This window comes from Vombatus ursinus, unplaced genomic scaffold (genome assembly GCF_900497805.2).
Source record: "Vombatus ursinus unplaced genomic scaffold, bare-nosed wombat genome assembly UNPS02014853.1, whole genome shotgun sequence".
Taxonomy (NCBI): domain Eukaryota; kingdom Metazoa; phylum Chordata; class Mammalia; order Diprotodontia; family Vombatidae; genus Vombatus; species Vombatus ursinus.
In genome coordinates this window covers 238,327-251,569 of record NW_020954631.1, presented here as the reverse complement: position 1 = coordinate 251,569, position 13,243 = coordinate 238,327, and the positions used below count along the sequence as shown (strand labels likewise).

General features: G+C 57.4%; 4 protein-coding genes across 5 annotated transcripts in view; 3 read left to right on the top strand and 1 right to left on the bottom strand.

The window, feature by feature from the left end:
- PIM2 (Pim-2 proto-oncogene, serine/threonine kinase) overlaps positions 1-2,531 on the top strand; it is a 3,175-nt gene extending 644 nt beyond the window's left edge. The window contains exons 2-5 of the mRNA XM_027841145.1: positions 84-134; positions 872-1,244; positions 1,363-1,539; positions 1,634-2,531. Of these exons, the coding sequence (XP_027696946.1) occupies positions 84-134; positions 872-1,244; positions 1,363-1,539; positions 1,634-1,827 (795 nt within the window). The 3' untranslated portion in view covers positions 1,828-2,531. The remainder of the gene's footprint in view (positions 1-83; positions 135-871; positions 1,245-1,362; positions 1,540-1,633) is intronic.
- Positions 2,204-6,407, top strand: SLC35A2 (solute carrier family 35 member A2). Its single transcript, XM_027841196.1, is given in 8 exon segments — positions 2,204-2,218; positions 2,249-2,590; positions 2,627-2,755; positions 2,758-2,905; positions 3,200-3,385; positions 3,487-3,638; positions 3,845-4,542; positions 6,054-6,407. Coding segments are annotated over 8 exon segments (1,698 nt in total). The 3' UTR covers positions 6,082-6,407.
- A 39-nt stretch (positions 6,408-6,446) lies between these two features.
- Positions 6,447-9,119, bottom strand: PQBP1 (polyglutamine binding protein 1). The gene is made up of 6 exons (XM_027841146.1): positions 8,949-9,119; positions 8,751-8,862; positions 8,496-8,605; positions 8,239-8,349; positions 6,842-6,902; positions 6,447-6,676 (listed from the first exon to the last, which is right to left on the bottom strand). Exons 1-6 carry the CDS (start codon positions 9,013-9,015, stop codon positions 6,520-6,522), a joined length of 618 nt encoding a protein of 205 aa, XP_027696947.1. The 5' UTR covers positions 9,016-9,119; the 3' UTR covers positions 6,447-6,519.
- A 337-nt stretch (positions 9,120-9,456) lies between these two features.
- On the top strand, positions 9,457-12,217 carry TIMM17B (translocase of inner mitochondrial membrane 17B). Of its 2 annotated transcripts, none has more exons than XM_027841148.1 (6): positions 9,457-9,555; positions 10,291-10,390; positions 10,654-10,717; positions 10,902-11,030; positions 11,177-11,287; positions 11,624-12,217. In XM_027841148.1, the coding sequence occupies exons 2-6, from the start codon at positions 10,331-10,333 to the stop codon at positions 11,713-11,715; spliced, it is 456 nt and encodes a 151-aa protein (XP_027696949.1). In that variant the 5' UTR covers positions 9,457-9,555; positions 10,291-10,330; the 3' UTR covers positions 11,716-12,217. The 2 variants fall into 2 exon arrangements, with proteins under 2 accessions (XP_027696949.1, XP_027696948.1); XM_027841147.1 differs by lacking the exon at positions 9,457-9,555 and adding an exon at positions 9,599-9,781.
- The last annotated feature ends 1,026 nt before the right edge of the window (positions 12,218-13,243 follow it).

Here is a 13,243-nt window from a genome sequence, read left to right as displayed (position 1 = left end):
CTCCCCCGCCCGCCCCTCCCCTCGGATCTACTCCCTCCCTCGCTTCTCCACCATCTCCCTGGGCTCCTCGCCTTCTCTCTCAGGTTGCTGTGAAGCTGATCCCCCGGAGCCGCGTCCTCGGCTGGGCCCCCTTGGTGTGTATGCTCTCCACCTCCTTCCCCCGTGGGTGACTCATCTCTTTTAAGGGGCTGTCCCCCCTTTGGCCAAGGATGGGCTAGGTCTGCATCCCCGAAGGGGGGGGGGGAGTCTGTAACCCATCTGTGGGAGTTCATGGTTGACCAGGTTGGGTGAGTGCCCTAGGCACCAGAACTCACCTCCATATTGGGGCACGTTCTCTCTGGGAGCTGCTCTGCGCGCCGAACACTCCCCCTCAGCTGTGCATGTGGGAAAGGGGCGCCTGTGTTGAAGACATTCCCTTGTAGGAAGACCCTCCCCCCCCCCTTTATCTGGGTGAGATATGGGAATCTTGTGTGTCCTTGGGCTTCTCTTGTGCTGCTGGGTGGCAGTGGGGGAGTGGGCGATAATGAGATCGAGAACCCTCAGACTTGAAGAGAACTGAGTGGCCCGTGGTCCCACAGATAGAAAGTGGCAGAGCTGAAATTTCAACCCAGTCTTTATTTTATTTTTTTTTTTTTGTGAGGCAATCGGGGTTAAGTGACTTGCCCAGGATCACACAGCTAGTGAGTGTCAAGAGTCTGAGGCTAAATTTGGGGCTTTTCCTCCTGCTGTCCCCAACTGTCTCTCAGGCAGGAGACAGGTCTGCACCCCTCTTATACATGCACCTAGGGGAGGGAGGTTTTCGGAGGCTCCTCTGGGCCACGTGAGAGTCCGAGTGATGCAGCTCTTCCCTGCACTTTCTGCCTTCCTGCAGTCTGACTCAGGCCCGTGCCCCCTGGAGGTGGCCCTGCTGAGGAAGGTCGGGGCTGGGGGTGGTCATCGGGGTGTGATCCGACTGCTGGATTGGTTTGAGACCCCCGAGAGCTTCCTGCTGGTGCTTGAGCGACCAGAGCATGGCCAGGATTTGTTTGATTATATCACCGAGCGGGGACCCCTGGGAGACAGCCGCTGCCGCCACTTCTTCAGCCAGGTGGTAGCTGCTGTGCGCCACTGCCATGCCCGAGGTGTAGTCCACCGAGACATCAAGGATGAGAACATCCTAGTGGACTTGAGGCGGGGTGAAGTGAAGCTCATTGATTTCGGCTCTGGCGCCCTGCTCCGGGATGAGCCCTACACTGACTTTGATGGTGAGAGCCCAGGCCGGTGGTGTTTGCGGATTGCTGGAGGGGATGAACAAAAGGGGACAGGGCAGCCTAGTGCCTGGTGAGTCTCAAACATGGGTCCCCGGACCTTCTGGCTTTGTAGGAACAAGGGTGTATAGCCCACCAGAATGGATCTCTCAGCAGCAGTACCATGCGTTACCCGCCACTGTGTGGTCCCTAGGCATCCTCCTTTATGACATGGCCTGTGGCGACATCCCCTTTGAGCATGACCGGGAGATCCTAGGTGCTCGGCTCCGCTTCCACTGCCACGTGTCCCCAGGTAAGGTCCAGTTCCTGGGATTACTCCCATGCCCCCTCCCTCCCCTGCCCTTTCCTTCCCCTCTGGGCCACAGACTTCCTGCCCCATTCTGCAGGTTGTGAGGCCCTGATCCGACGTTGCCTGGCCCCTGACCCTGCCAACCGGCCCTCACTGGAGCAGATTCTTCGAGACCCCTGGATGCAGGATGGGGAGGAGCACTTAGCACTTACTTCGGAAATCCTGCCTCCTCTCTCTGGTGATGCCACGGTCTCCTGTGATGCCAGTACCCCAGAGTGGCCGGCTTTCTAACAGTGGTGGAGGAGGAACAGAGCCTGTATACTCGGGGTCCCCCAAACGGGACCAGTCTTTTGAGGCTGCACTGTTGACCTGGTTTTACAGGTTGTTCAGAGATGCTTCTCCGGACCTCACCCAAGGGACCTACTAGTCCATTCCCCGTTCTCCTCTTGCTCTCAGGGATGGATGGGGACTTTTTCAGACACTAGACCCCTCCCCCCTCCCCCCCATTCCCCCTTTCCTTCATATGTTGTTTAGAGATCCCGAGGTTGGGGTGGAAAAGAAGGCTGGGAGCTTAAGGCTCTCTTCCTCCTGGCTTCTTCAAACACAGACATTTCCTTGAAGCAGCTGCCCCTGCCCCTGCCCCTGCCCAGCCAGAGGGCCTGTGTCGATGATTGCCCAACGAGTCTGACTTCTTCACCTTCCTCCCGTGAAGGCGGCCGCTGCTTCCCGAGGCTGTGCCAACACTTCGGACAATTGGTCACGGCTGGACCAGAGGACGCCGGGAGGGGGAAGGGAGGGCGGCCGGTGGCCAGCAGGCTCTCAGCCCCTCGAACCTGTGTGTAACATTAAAACGAGCCCTAGGAGGCCCTTGCAACCCCAGGCCTGGCCTAGGCTGTGGCATCGATCTCTCCTAGAGGGGGGTCCCCGGGACTGGAATCGGGGCCTTCCCGCTGCGGCTTTCGGGGCTCCCGACCCCAACCAACCTGCTCACTGCGGTTCCCCTAAGGCTGGAGCCGGGGCGGGGCGAGGAAGCCGAGGGGAGGGCTCCTGGGTGGTGGCCAGCCAATGAGGATGCGAGGAGCCCGAGCAGGGCGGAGGCGGGGGAGAGCGGGGCTGGCGGCGGCACACGGGGCGGGGAAGGGCGGGTCCCCGAGCGGGCGCAGCCAATGAGGCCCCTCGGTTCTCGGAAGCGGAAATGACGGAGCCTGCGGAAGGAAACGGCGGCCCGGGCCGTTGCCGAGGGGACGGACCCGGGCAGGTGCCAACATGGCAGCGGCGGGCGCGGGCGGAGGGGACGCGGCGGCAGGGGCAGCGGCTGGAACCGTCGGGCCGCCGGGGGGGCACCACCAACCTGGGCTGCCCAGCGCAAGTAAGGGGGGGGGGGGGGCGGCGGGGGCGGGGGGGGGGGGGGGGGGGGGGGGGGGGGGGGGGGGGGGGACCCGGCCGCACGCGTGTCTGGCCGTGGGTCCGAACGCGTACGTGTACCTCTTCCTCGGGTTCGGGGTGCCCCCGCCGTCTCCCCAAGGCGGTCGGCCCCGTCTCCTTTGGCACCCGTGAGTGCCCAGGGTGGCCTTCTGACGAGAGAGGGGGGACGCACCGGCGTCCTCGCCAGGAGGGCGAGGAGAGGCTCTGATGCGGGCCTCTGCCCCGGGCTCCCCTGCAGGTCAGCACCGGTGGTTGAAGCAGGCATCGCTGGCGGTGCTGGTGGTGCAGAACGCGTCTCTGATCCTGAGCATCCGGTACGCTCGGACCCTGCCCGGGGATCGCTTCTTCGCCACCACCGCCGTGGTCATGGCTGAAGTGCTGAAGGGAGCTACCTGTCTGCTGCTGCTGTTCGCACAGAAGAGGGGTACGGAGCTGGCGAGATCACACAGGGGGGTGGGCAGGCGCGGGATCAGAGCCGACGGGCTTAAGAGTCAGGCCGCCTTTCTTCTCGTCCTCCCGGTGCAGGGAACGTGAAACATTTTGTGCTGTTCCTCCACGAAGCTGTCCTGGTCCAGTACGTGGACACGTTGAAGCTGGCAGTGCCCTCCCTCATCTATACTCTCCAAAACAATCTGCAGTATGTGGCCATCTCCAATCTGCCAGCTGCCACCTTCCAGGTCAGTTAAGGGGTGGAGGAAGAAGGGGAGCGGGGAAAGGAAGAAGAAAAGGAGGAAGCTGGGCCAGGCCAGGCCAGGTCAGGCTAGGCTAGGCAAGGCAAGGCAAGGCAAGGCAAGGTGTGGGGGAAAGAGATAGGGTGGACCTACTTTTTCCTCCATGGGCATCCTTGTCCCTCAGACCCTGCCTTCTACCTCCACTTCCACAGGTCACATACCAGCTGAAAATCCTTACCACAGCCCTGTTCTCAGTCCTCATGCTCCGCCGGAGCCTGTCCCGCCTGCAGTGGGCCTCCCTGCTCCTGCTCTTCCTGGGTGTGGCCCTCGTCCAGGTCCAGCAGGCAGGTGGTAGCAATGGGTCACCACGCCCAGGGGGCCAGAACCCTGGCGTGGGGCTGGCAGCTGTGGTGGCTTCATGCCTGTCATCAGGCTTTGCTGGCGTTTACTTTGAGAAGATCCTGAAGGGTAGTTCAGGGTCGGTGTGGCTGAGGAATGTACAGCTGGGCCTCTTTGGGACTTTGCTGGGCCTGGCAGGGCTGTGGTGGGCAGAGGGTGGGGCCGTGGCCAGTCAAGGCTTCTTTTTTGGCTACACGCCAGCCGTGTGGGGGGTGGTGCTGAACCAGGCCTTCGGTGGCCTGCTCGTGGCTGTGGTGGTCAAATACGCGGACAACATCCTCAAAGGCTTCGCCACCTCCCTCTCCATTGTCGTTTCCACAGCAGCCTCCGTCCGCTTGTTTGGCTTCCAGGTGGATCCACTCTTTGCACTTGGGGCTGGTCTGGTCATCGGGGCCGTCTACCTCTACAGCCTGCCCCGAACTGCTGCCGCGGTCACCCCTCCCCCTCAGAACACAGCACCGCTGGCCAGTGGCCGCCATGCGGACCCCGAGGAGGAGCCCTTCCTGCCCAAGTCAGTACTGGGGAAGTGACGTCTGGGAGCAGAGCTGGAGTTTGGGGAAACGCCAGGGAGTCCAGATCTCCCAACCCCTTCCCCTCGGTTCTCCACTGCCCCGCCCACACCCCCCCCAACACACACACACACACACACACACACACACACACACACACATACAGCGTGTGCCCATCTCCCTCCCTGCCTCCCTTGCCCCAAGGTCTCATGGGGTACTCTGACTTTTGCTGACCCCTCCACAGGGGTCAATATAGACGCTGTTTTTAAAAGATGTTCCAAGTTCTTAGTTGGGGTAAAGTCACGCTGCTCACTCTTCTTCCCTTTCCTCTTATTTTGACACATCTCACTCATTTTTCCAGATCATGGGCCCCTTCCTAGGGGCCTTACCCAGTTCTCTGGGGTCAGTTTCCCATTTCCCTTTCTCAGCATTTGATGCCCTCACTTTGACCCATTTCCACCAGGGTCTGTACCATTTGAGAGGGGGCATCAGGATATGCTTTCCAGCACACATTTCCTCTTACTCAGTGTCTTTATCTCCTGCAATTCCATGGAACTGCTTCCTACCCTTCTTCTCCCATCATATAAAGCCTTTCTCCTGTATCTCTATACCAGTCTCATCTCAGGCTCCAACCAGTCCCGGCAAATCAGGGAAACAGCTCCCCATTTCCCTTTTCCCAGCATTTGATGCCTCCCAGCAAAGGAAGAATGGTTTAGCCCTTCCACCTCCTTCCATCCAGGGCCAGCTTCTAGGGGAGGGGCAGGAATTGGATCTGTCTGGCTCCCCACCTCCCCTCCAATTCCCAGAGGAATTGATCCAGAAGGAGTGTCCCACTGGTTACCCTATGGTGTTGGGGACGGGTGGTGGAATAAGACTGAGCAGGGGTACTGGGCCAGACGGGCAATGAGCATTGGATTATGGGGAGACATTCAGTCAGAACATGAACTGGAGAAGTCAGGGTAAGGAGGAGTTTGAGAGACAAGAAAGGAAAAGAATCAAGTCTGAATCTGAGACCAAAGAAGATTATTGGTTTGGGGAGGGGGGAGAATGAGATGAAGCTTCAGATTGTATAAAGACATACAATCCTGGCTCAGAAAGAGGTCTCATCCCCCCCCCCCACTTTGATTAACCCTTTAACCCACCCTTTCCCCAAAGGCTCCCACTATACAGAGGACTTGAGAGTTGCTGCTTGTTGCCAGGCTTTTTGGGGAGAGAGGGTGGCGGTGGTGGTGATGGTTATCAGTCCTAATTTTTGTAAGACAGGAAAATGACCAATTGGCCAGGGTCAAGTGTACAAATGCCAAAATAAAGAAATTCTATTTATGTAGTTGACGTGCAACTTACTAAGTAGGGGGAGATGGGACCTTGCTGTATTTAACCCAATTAACACTGGGGTTTATCTACAGAAAAGGCAGTGGGACCTTTTCTAATTCCCCTGACCCTCCAACCCAAGGAGGTTCATGGCAACATCTGAAAGAAAGCCACCTGGGCTCTCTCTCTCTTTCCCCTGCAGGCTGCTGGCCAAGGAGAAGGGGTCGTAGCCACCCCCTTGTCTGATTGGGGGACCGAAGATTCCCAGCACCTCCCATGTCTGCTCTGAGGATCCCCTGGTCCTGTGGCTTCCCTGTGGAACTGGAGGCAGCTTCTTCAGTATTAAGGCGTTAAACATTTTCTTCCCTCCCCCCATCCCTCTGCTTTTCGAAGTTTGGGCTGGGGGGATTCAAGGTCTTCCCCTCTAACTCCCTAGGTTAACACTACTGACCTCTGGTCCTCTCCCGTTCATTGGCTGAGACTTCTACAAAGTATCGATGGAGCCAAGTTCTGTAGGGAATATTTCCTCTGAAAATAAATTTGTAACAGCTTCTTCCTCTGTGCCCCCCTCCCCCAGGAGTTCCAATGACAAAAGTTGAAAGGAAAACACTTTATTTGAACACAAGGGTTGGAGAGGTCTGGAAGAGAGGGTGGGCTCGGGCTCAGTCTCAGTCTTGCTGTTTGGCCCGTGAGGCCTCAGCATTGGCCCGAAGCACTGCCCCTGGGGAGGGGTATGGCCGTTGCTGGAACAGGGGCCCGGCTGCTGTCGTGTCAGCCCCTGTCTTTGCCTCGTTTCGCTTGGGGAGACCTGTAGACCATGTACCTCTGGGGATGAGAGGAATCAATAGGGTGGAAACTGGTAGCAAAAGAGATAACCAGTCTTGTTCTCCCCCCTCCATCCCATGATCCATTTGATGGGAGAATATGCCAGCACACAGAAAGCCTAAGACTCCAAACCTTGGACCCTGTTGGGCCTCCAGAGGTACTCACCGAGGGGCATCAGAATAGGCACTGGGGTCCATAGGATCCAACTCTTCATCCTTCCGGCTGGCTGTGGAGAGAGTAAAGATGCTAGTACCCATTTGTGACATGTTACTGATGGAAAGGGCCCTTAAGAGACCACCTAGTTCAACCCCATCATTTCAAACGGGGAAACTAAGGCCCAGAAAGAGCTACTTCTGACTATTCCACAGGGGGTTCGAGGTGGGCGCGTGTGTGTGTGTGTGTGTTCATGTTCTAGAAACTACTAAAAGAAACACGGATGTCCCTGGCCACCTCAAATGAATTTCCCTTTTTCCGTTCAGGACAATGAACCATTTGTTAAGGTTTTACCGTATGCTTTTAAGGAGCTTACGCTCTGTTAAGTGGAGGTGTGTTCACAGATAGAAGTTGTGAAGCTGAGCAACTCGAGAGGCTGGCAGTAGTCTTCTCCTATCTCTGAATACAGCAGCTCCTGCTGGTGGTTTCAGTCATCTCTGTGCAGATGACTCCCAAATCTACAAACCCAGAATCACTCCCTGAGCTTTAGGCCCGCACCTCCAATTGCTTGCAGGACATTTCCAACTCAAAATGGCCAAGAGGGAAGTAAACATTCCCCTCCTCAGACCTGTCCTGTCAATGGCAGCCTTCTAGGTATGGGAGGCAGCCTCCTCCACCTTTCTTTCACACGTCCGATCAGCTGCCCAGTCTCTGCCCTATTTCCTACTTAGCACAACCGCCCTACCTCAGATCGCCTGTGGACTAGTCTATTGTAATAGATTCTAACTGACAGCCCGGTTTCCCAGACTCCCCCCCTCTAATCCTTTTTTCATTAAAATAATTTTCCTAAGGTTCAGGTTTCACCATGTCGCTTTCCTTTCTCAGAAATCTTCTGGACTCTTACTAGCTCTAGAACGAACCGAACTCCTCAGCCTGGCCTTAAAGATCCTCCACTATGTGCCTCATAGAACCCCACGTTCTTTTTTGTAGACTGTGTTCCTTAAATTGTGCTTCCTATTCCTTTGCAGACGCTATCTTCCCTGATTCTGGCATGCCCTCCCCTGCTTACTCCAGTCTCTCAGCCCGCTTCTGTGGCTTGGCTCATGTGCTGTCTTCTCTGTGAAATTACCGTCCATCAGCAGGTGTTAAAATGATCCCTCGACCCTTCTCTGATCATTGTCTCTATGTGTCCTATCATCGCAGCAGATTACGAGCAACTTGAGAAGAGAGGCCCTTTGGGGTTTTGTCTTTCCCCGTCCAAAGCCTGGCACGATAAACCCAGTAAATGCTGGCTTAATCTGAGAAGGCCAGGCAGCACTAGAACAGGGCTGAGTGAATCCATACAGAGCTGTAGTGTTGGGGGCCTGGGGAGGGTTCTGTCCACTGGCTGCACTCGCACTGCCACCTACCTTTCTTGCCCTTGGGGTAGGGGGCCAACTCTTCCCTTCGGTGGTAACGTCGTTCCTTCATCTCCTCCCTTTCCAGCTTTTCGTAGCCACGGTCCAGCTTATCTTCTGGATCTAAGGCATAGAAACCAGGTAAAGCAGAGGATCGGAACAAGAAGGGGAAGGGGAGGGGCTTCTCCAAAAGAGCAAACGTTGTCTCTGTGAGACTTGACTTTACAGAATGACCAAATGCTGGGCCTGGGGAGGGGCAAGGGGCTTACCCAAGTTGCTTCTGAGTTTCTTGGCTGCCTTGGTGATGACGGAGCTGGGATCGTGGGGGTTCAGCCAGGACACGAGGTCTGTCTCCACATTCCAATAGTAAGGAAGACCACTGAGAGATTGCACAAGAGAGCCTCGAAGGTAAGGCCTGCGGATCCAGGGGCACGCTCCCCAAAGCCCCTTGCAAGGGCCCCCCACCCAACTGCCCGGGGAGCAAGCCCCTATGGACGCCTCCTCTGTCCCGCGGTGGGGCTCACCAGACTGGGTCGAACACCTTGTACCAGTTGGGCGGCAGGCCCTCGATCCTGGTGCCCTCGTAGTCCACGGGGTCATCGTCATAGTCCTCGGCGATGATCTCTTCCTCTGGCTCTGCAGGGAGCCGGTTGGAAGTCAGGCCGGGGGCTGCCCGTGCCCTCTGCCCCCCAACCCCTCTGCCCCGCGGGCCGCCGCCTCACCGGGCTCCATGTGTTTGAGGATGCCGCGCTTGGCCAGGCGGGACTGCAGGGCCACGGGGAGCGGCATGGCGAGGCCTTACGATCGGCGTTCGTTCGTTCGTTCGTTCGCTCGGGGCGATCCGGGGAACTCGGCGGAACGCGGCTGGCACAGAGCGGCCGGCGCTTCTTGCCGACGTTCTAGGAGGAAAGCCACCCGGGCTGGCCGCCGCGGTGACGTCACTTCCTTCTCGCGGGCTTTTCCCCACTCCCACCCCGGCTTACTGGGCGGCCAGCAGAGGACCTTCCAGGTCTGGTCCAACCAGCTCCTCGCCCTACCAGTTGTGCGCATGTGCGCGCTTGTCAGCCAATGACAAGCAGCGGTTCCCCCCCCCTTTTTTTTTTTCCCCTTCATTTCTGGAAGGTTTCGTCCGCTCCTGGTAGGACTCGGCGCTCCACGTCACGTGTCACTTACGACTGGCAGGCAGCCTGTGAGAGCGCGCGCAAATCACTTCTTTCTTCTCTATTTCCGAGGTCGACCTATGAGTGAACGCAAAGAGGAACATTAGGGAGGGGCCAAGGAAAGAAACAGCCAATAAACGCGCGGAACAGTTTCCCCGGCAACCCTTCGGTACACAGGGGAGGGTGGTGGATTGCGCAAGCGTCCAGCGACTCCGGCGTCCCTTCTCCTGGTGCTGGGGGTGGAGTGCAGAAAGAGGCGGGAAGGGGGAGGAGTCGTAGAGTGGGGCGGCTTGCGAGGCTTCAAGGTGGGACGGTCGCCTTTGGAGTGGGCATCCCGGATTCTGACGGAGGCGTTTGAACTAAGGAGTCATGGAGGAGTACGCACGTGAGCCCTGGTACGGGTTAGGGTTAGGGCGAGGCGGAGACGGGGACCGACGTTTGAACCCCCGAGAGAGGGGGAATCTGGCCTCCCATCGCTCCACCCCTTTCCCCCCCCCCGCCGCCCGCACACTTGGTCTCTCCCAGGCTTGGTCCTAGCCCGCTGTAGACTTTTCCATTACAGGCGGGTAGGGGGAGCTATCGCGGCTGCCCCGCCTCTGGACGCTAGGTCTCTCCTGCTCCCCCATGACTGCGATGGACGATTCTCCTGGGGGGGGGGGCGGGGGACAGGAGGGATGGCTAGGTAGCTGCCAGCCCGCCTGCCGGCCTGTGTACCCTCTGAGAGCTTCTGGTCATCAGGCCGGACCGGGCTGACCCTGAGGGCCGGGCAGCGGGGCTCCCTCCGTGCCCTGCCCCCCCCCCCCCCGCCGGGGGTGCCCCCCGGGGCCCACCGGGGTGGGGGGCCGGGGGGGGGGGGCCCCCCCCCCCCCCCCAACCCCCCCCCCCCCCCCCCCCGCCTCTGCAGCCCCTGGAGGATTGTGGACGACTGCGGTGGGGCCTTCACCATGGGAGTCATCGGGGGAGGCGTTTTCCAGGCTATCAAGGGCTTCCGAAATGCCCCAGTAGTGAGTCCCCTAGGCCTCGGTTTCCCCTTTCCTGGGAAATGCCCGTGAGTTGGGAGGGAAAGCCAGCAAATGACGTCAAAGGGCCCGTCTACCATGACATCCTGGTTGTTTTTTCTTCTGTCTACCCAAACAGAAGAGGAGCTTGATGGGGGGGGGGGGGGGCACGGCACTCGCTGCTGCTCAACCTAGCCCTTGTTCCCTTGCCTGCCCTCCGTCTCTCTCCTCTCCTTTGTCCTCATCAGCTCACCTCCTTCCCTCCCCAGGGCATCCGGCACCGCTTTCGGGGTAGCGTCAGTGCGGTGAGAACCCGGGCCCCTCAGATTGGAGGTAAGGGGTCTGGAGGGGAGCGGGCCGCATGTGCCCACAGTGGGACCCTGGGAGGCAGATGTCTGTGCTTGGGGAGAGTTGGCTTGGCCAGGAAGATCCTCAGGCTTGACCACCGAGTCAGGCTCGGGGACTCCAAATGCTGCCCCTCTCCCGTTGCCTTTTACCACCTGGACTCCTCCTCCAGGTAGCTTTGCTGTCTGGGGTGGCCTGTTTTCTACCATTGATTGTGGACTCGTCCGACTCCGGGGGAAGGAGGACCCGTGGAATTCCATCACTAGCGGGGCTCTCACGGGTGCTGTGCTGGCAGCTCGCAGTGAGTGACTTTTGAACCGACCTCTCTCTCCCCACCCCCAGCCCTTCTTTGTCTCTTTACCCCGTTACTGTGAGATGCAGGGCAGGAGGCTCCCTGGAGACCCTCCAGGTATCAGGCCACTCACCTGTCACCCTCCTGTTGTCCAGGTGGACCTCTGGCCATGGTGGGATCGGCCATGATGGGAGGGATCCTGCTGGCCCTGATCGAAGGCGTGGGCATCCTCCTCACCCGCTACACAGCTCAGCAGTTCCGGAACAGTGAGTCACTCTCTTGAGGCATGCTGAGGGGACCTCGCACCACCCCCTTCAGTCTCCTTCCTCTCTTTGCTGGGGCTCCTCTGCCATTGTCTTTTATCTAACCATCTTCCCAAAGTCTCGCTTTGGTTTCTCCTGGGTCCGCCCTTTCTCATTCTTTTGTCACTCCCTCCTACCCTCCTCTGTCTCCCTTGTCTCTCTTCCTTTGGTCCTACCCATCTTCATCTTCTTTTGTCCTTGTCCTCCATTTTCTGTCTCCTGGATTTCTCTTCACTCTTTCCCTTTTCCTAGGCCTTATCTCTACCATTCTCCCCTCTTTTCTCTTGTCTCTTTTTCCAGCACCCCCCTTCATAGAAGATCCTGGCCAGCTGCCCCCCAAGGAAGGTTCTGCCCCGCCCCCCAGTTACCCAGGCTACGGACAGTACCAGTGAAGCCACTGGGCTGTGGGGGTCAGGAGACGGAGAACACGGGGAGAACGGTGGGGGACACTTGAATCCTTGAGTGTTGGGGGGAATGAACTGGACTCCAACTCTTTTTCACTACCTCTCTGAGCTGGTGCTTCAGGGCAAGAGAGCCCTCAATGCCCCCTTCTGGCTTTGCTCCAGAGAATGGGGCTGGCTTGGCAGGGGTTCACGTCATCTCAGGGAGTGCGACATGCCTCAGGGAAGGGAATGCCATTCCTAGAGATGAGGGTTGGATTGGAGGGCCAGATTGACTATTCAGTGCTGCCACGGAGGGGGCCCCTTCTACTTTCCCAAGAAATGAGTTCATTGAGACCAAGTCTTTGTTGGCTCCCGGCTCATATACACCCCCCACCTCCAATTCCACAGACCCCTACCCCCACAAAGAAAAAAAAAAATCTGGCCTTTTCTCCTTTCCGATTTTTCCTCGTCATATTTCTCCCTCTTTATTTAAAGCTGGTTCTGAAACCTATGTGTGTCTTTTTTTCTGTCACTGCGGCCTAAAGATAGAGTCACATCTCGTTGGTGAATTCCTTTGGGGGGAGAGGGAGGGGAGACATTACTGAACTCTTGGAAGATAAGGATGCCTTGCATGGGCCCTGCTTGGAGCTGGCAGCCTTTGTACCGTGCCACCTACTTCCTGTGCCAGAGCCAGGGGAAAATGCCATTTAAGTGATTTTCGATTAGGGTTATTGTCCCATGAGCTGAGAGTTTCGCTCTTGAGCCAAAGTGGAGTGAACTCTCTCTGAGCCCCCTTGGGGTGAACTCTCTCGGAACCATGGCTCCCACCCTACTGTGGCCTCTGGAACCTTGAGCTCATAAAACTCTGTCAACCTGAACTTCAGTAGCCCTTCGAGGAGGGGGCAGAAAGTACATGAGGAAATAAGCCAGTAGTCGTTTGAGATGGCTGATGACTCCGATGAGGCTCCATACAGAATCCAAGAGCTTGAGGCAAAGGAGCTTTGGAGCAAGAGGGCCTGGGTTCCAGTCTGCCATCACTTCATACCTTTGTAACCTGGAGTAAATTCTTTTCCTCACGGGCTTTATTTACTTTCCTCCTGCCAAACAAGGTTGGTCGACTTTCTCATCTCTAACGTTCCTGCGAGCTCTGTGATCCTGTCTCTTACCCTTTCTGGTCCATGGTTCTTATTGTTTCTGAAACACCAGTAGCATCCATGAGCCATTAGCTAAATTGAACCCAAGAACAAAGAATTTCATCAGAGAATGATGATAACATACCAGAACTTAGGAGACAGCTGTTCTGGGCTGGGCTTGACTTGACTTAGGCCAGTCCCCTGATACTTTAGGTTTGACACTGGGGAGAAGAAAAAAAAAAAAAAGACATGCGTAGGTGGACAGTTAACCAAGGGAGAATTGACTTGGTGGAACTGAGTGAAGCTTCCTTGCTTGCTTTACACATTGTGACCCTCCTCAGGGTTGCTTTGTATTCGAGGAATGAGGAAACATGATGGCAACAGGCTCAGCTCTTGGACCCCTT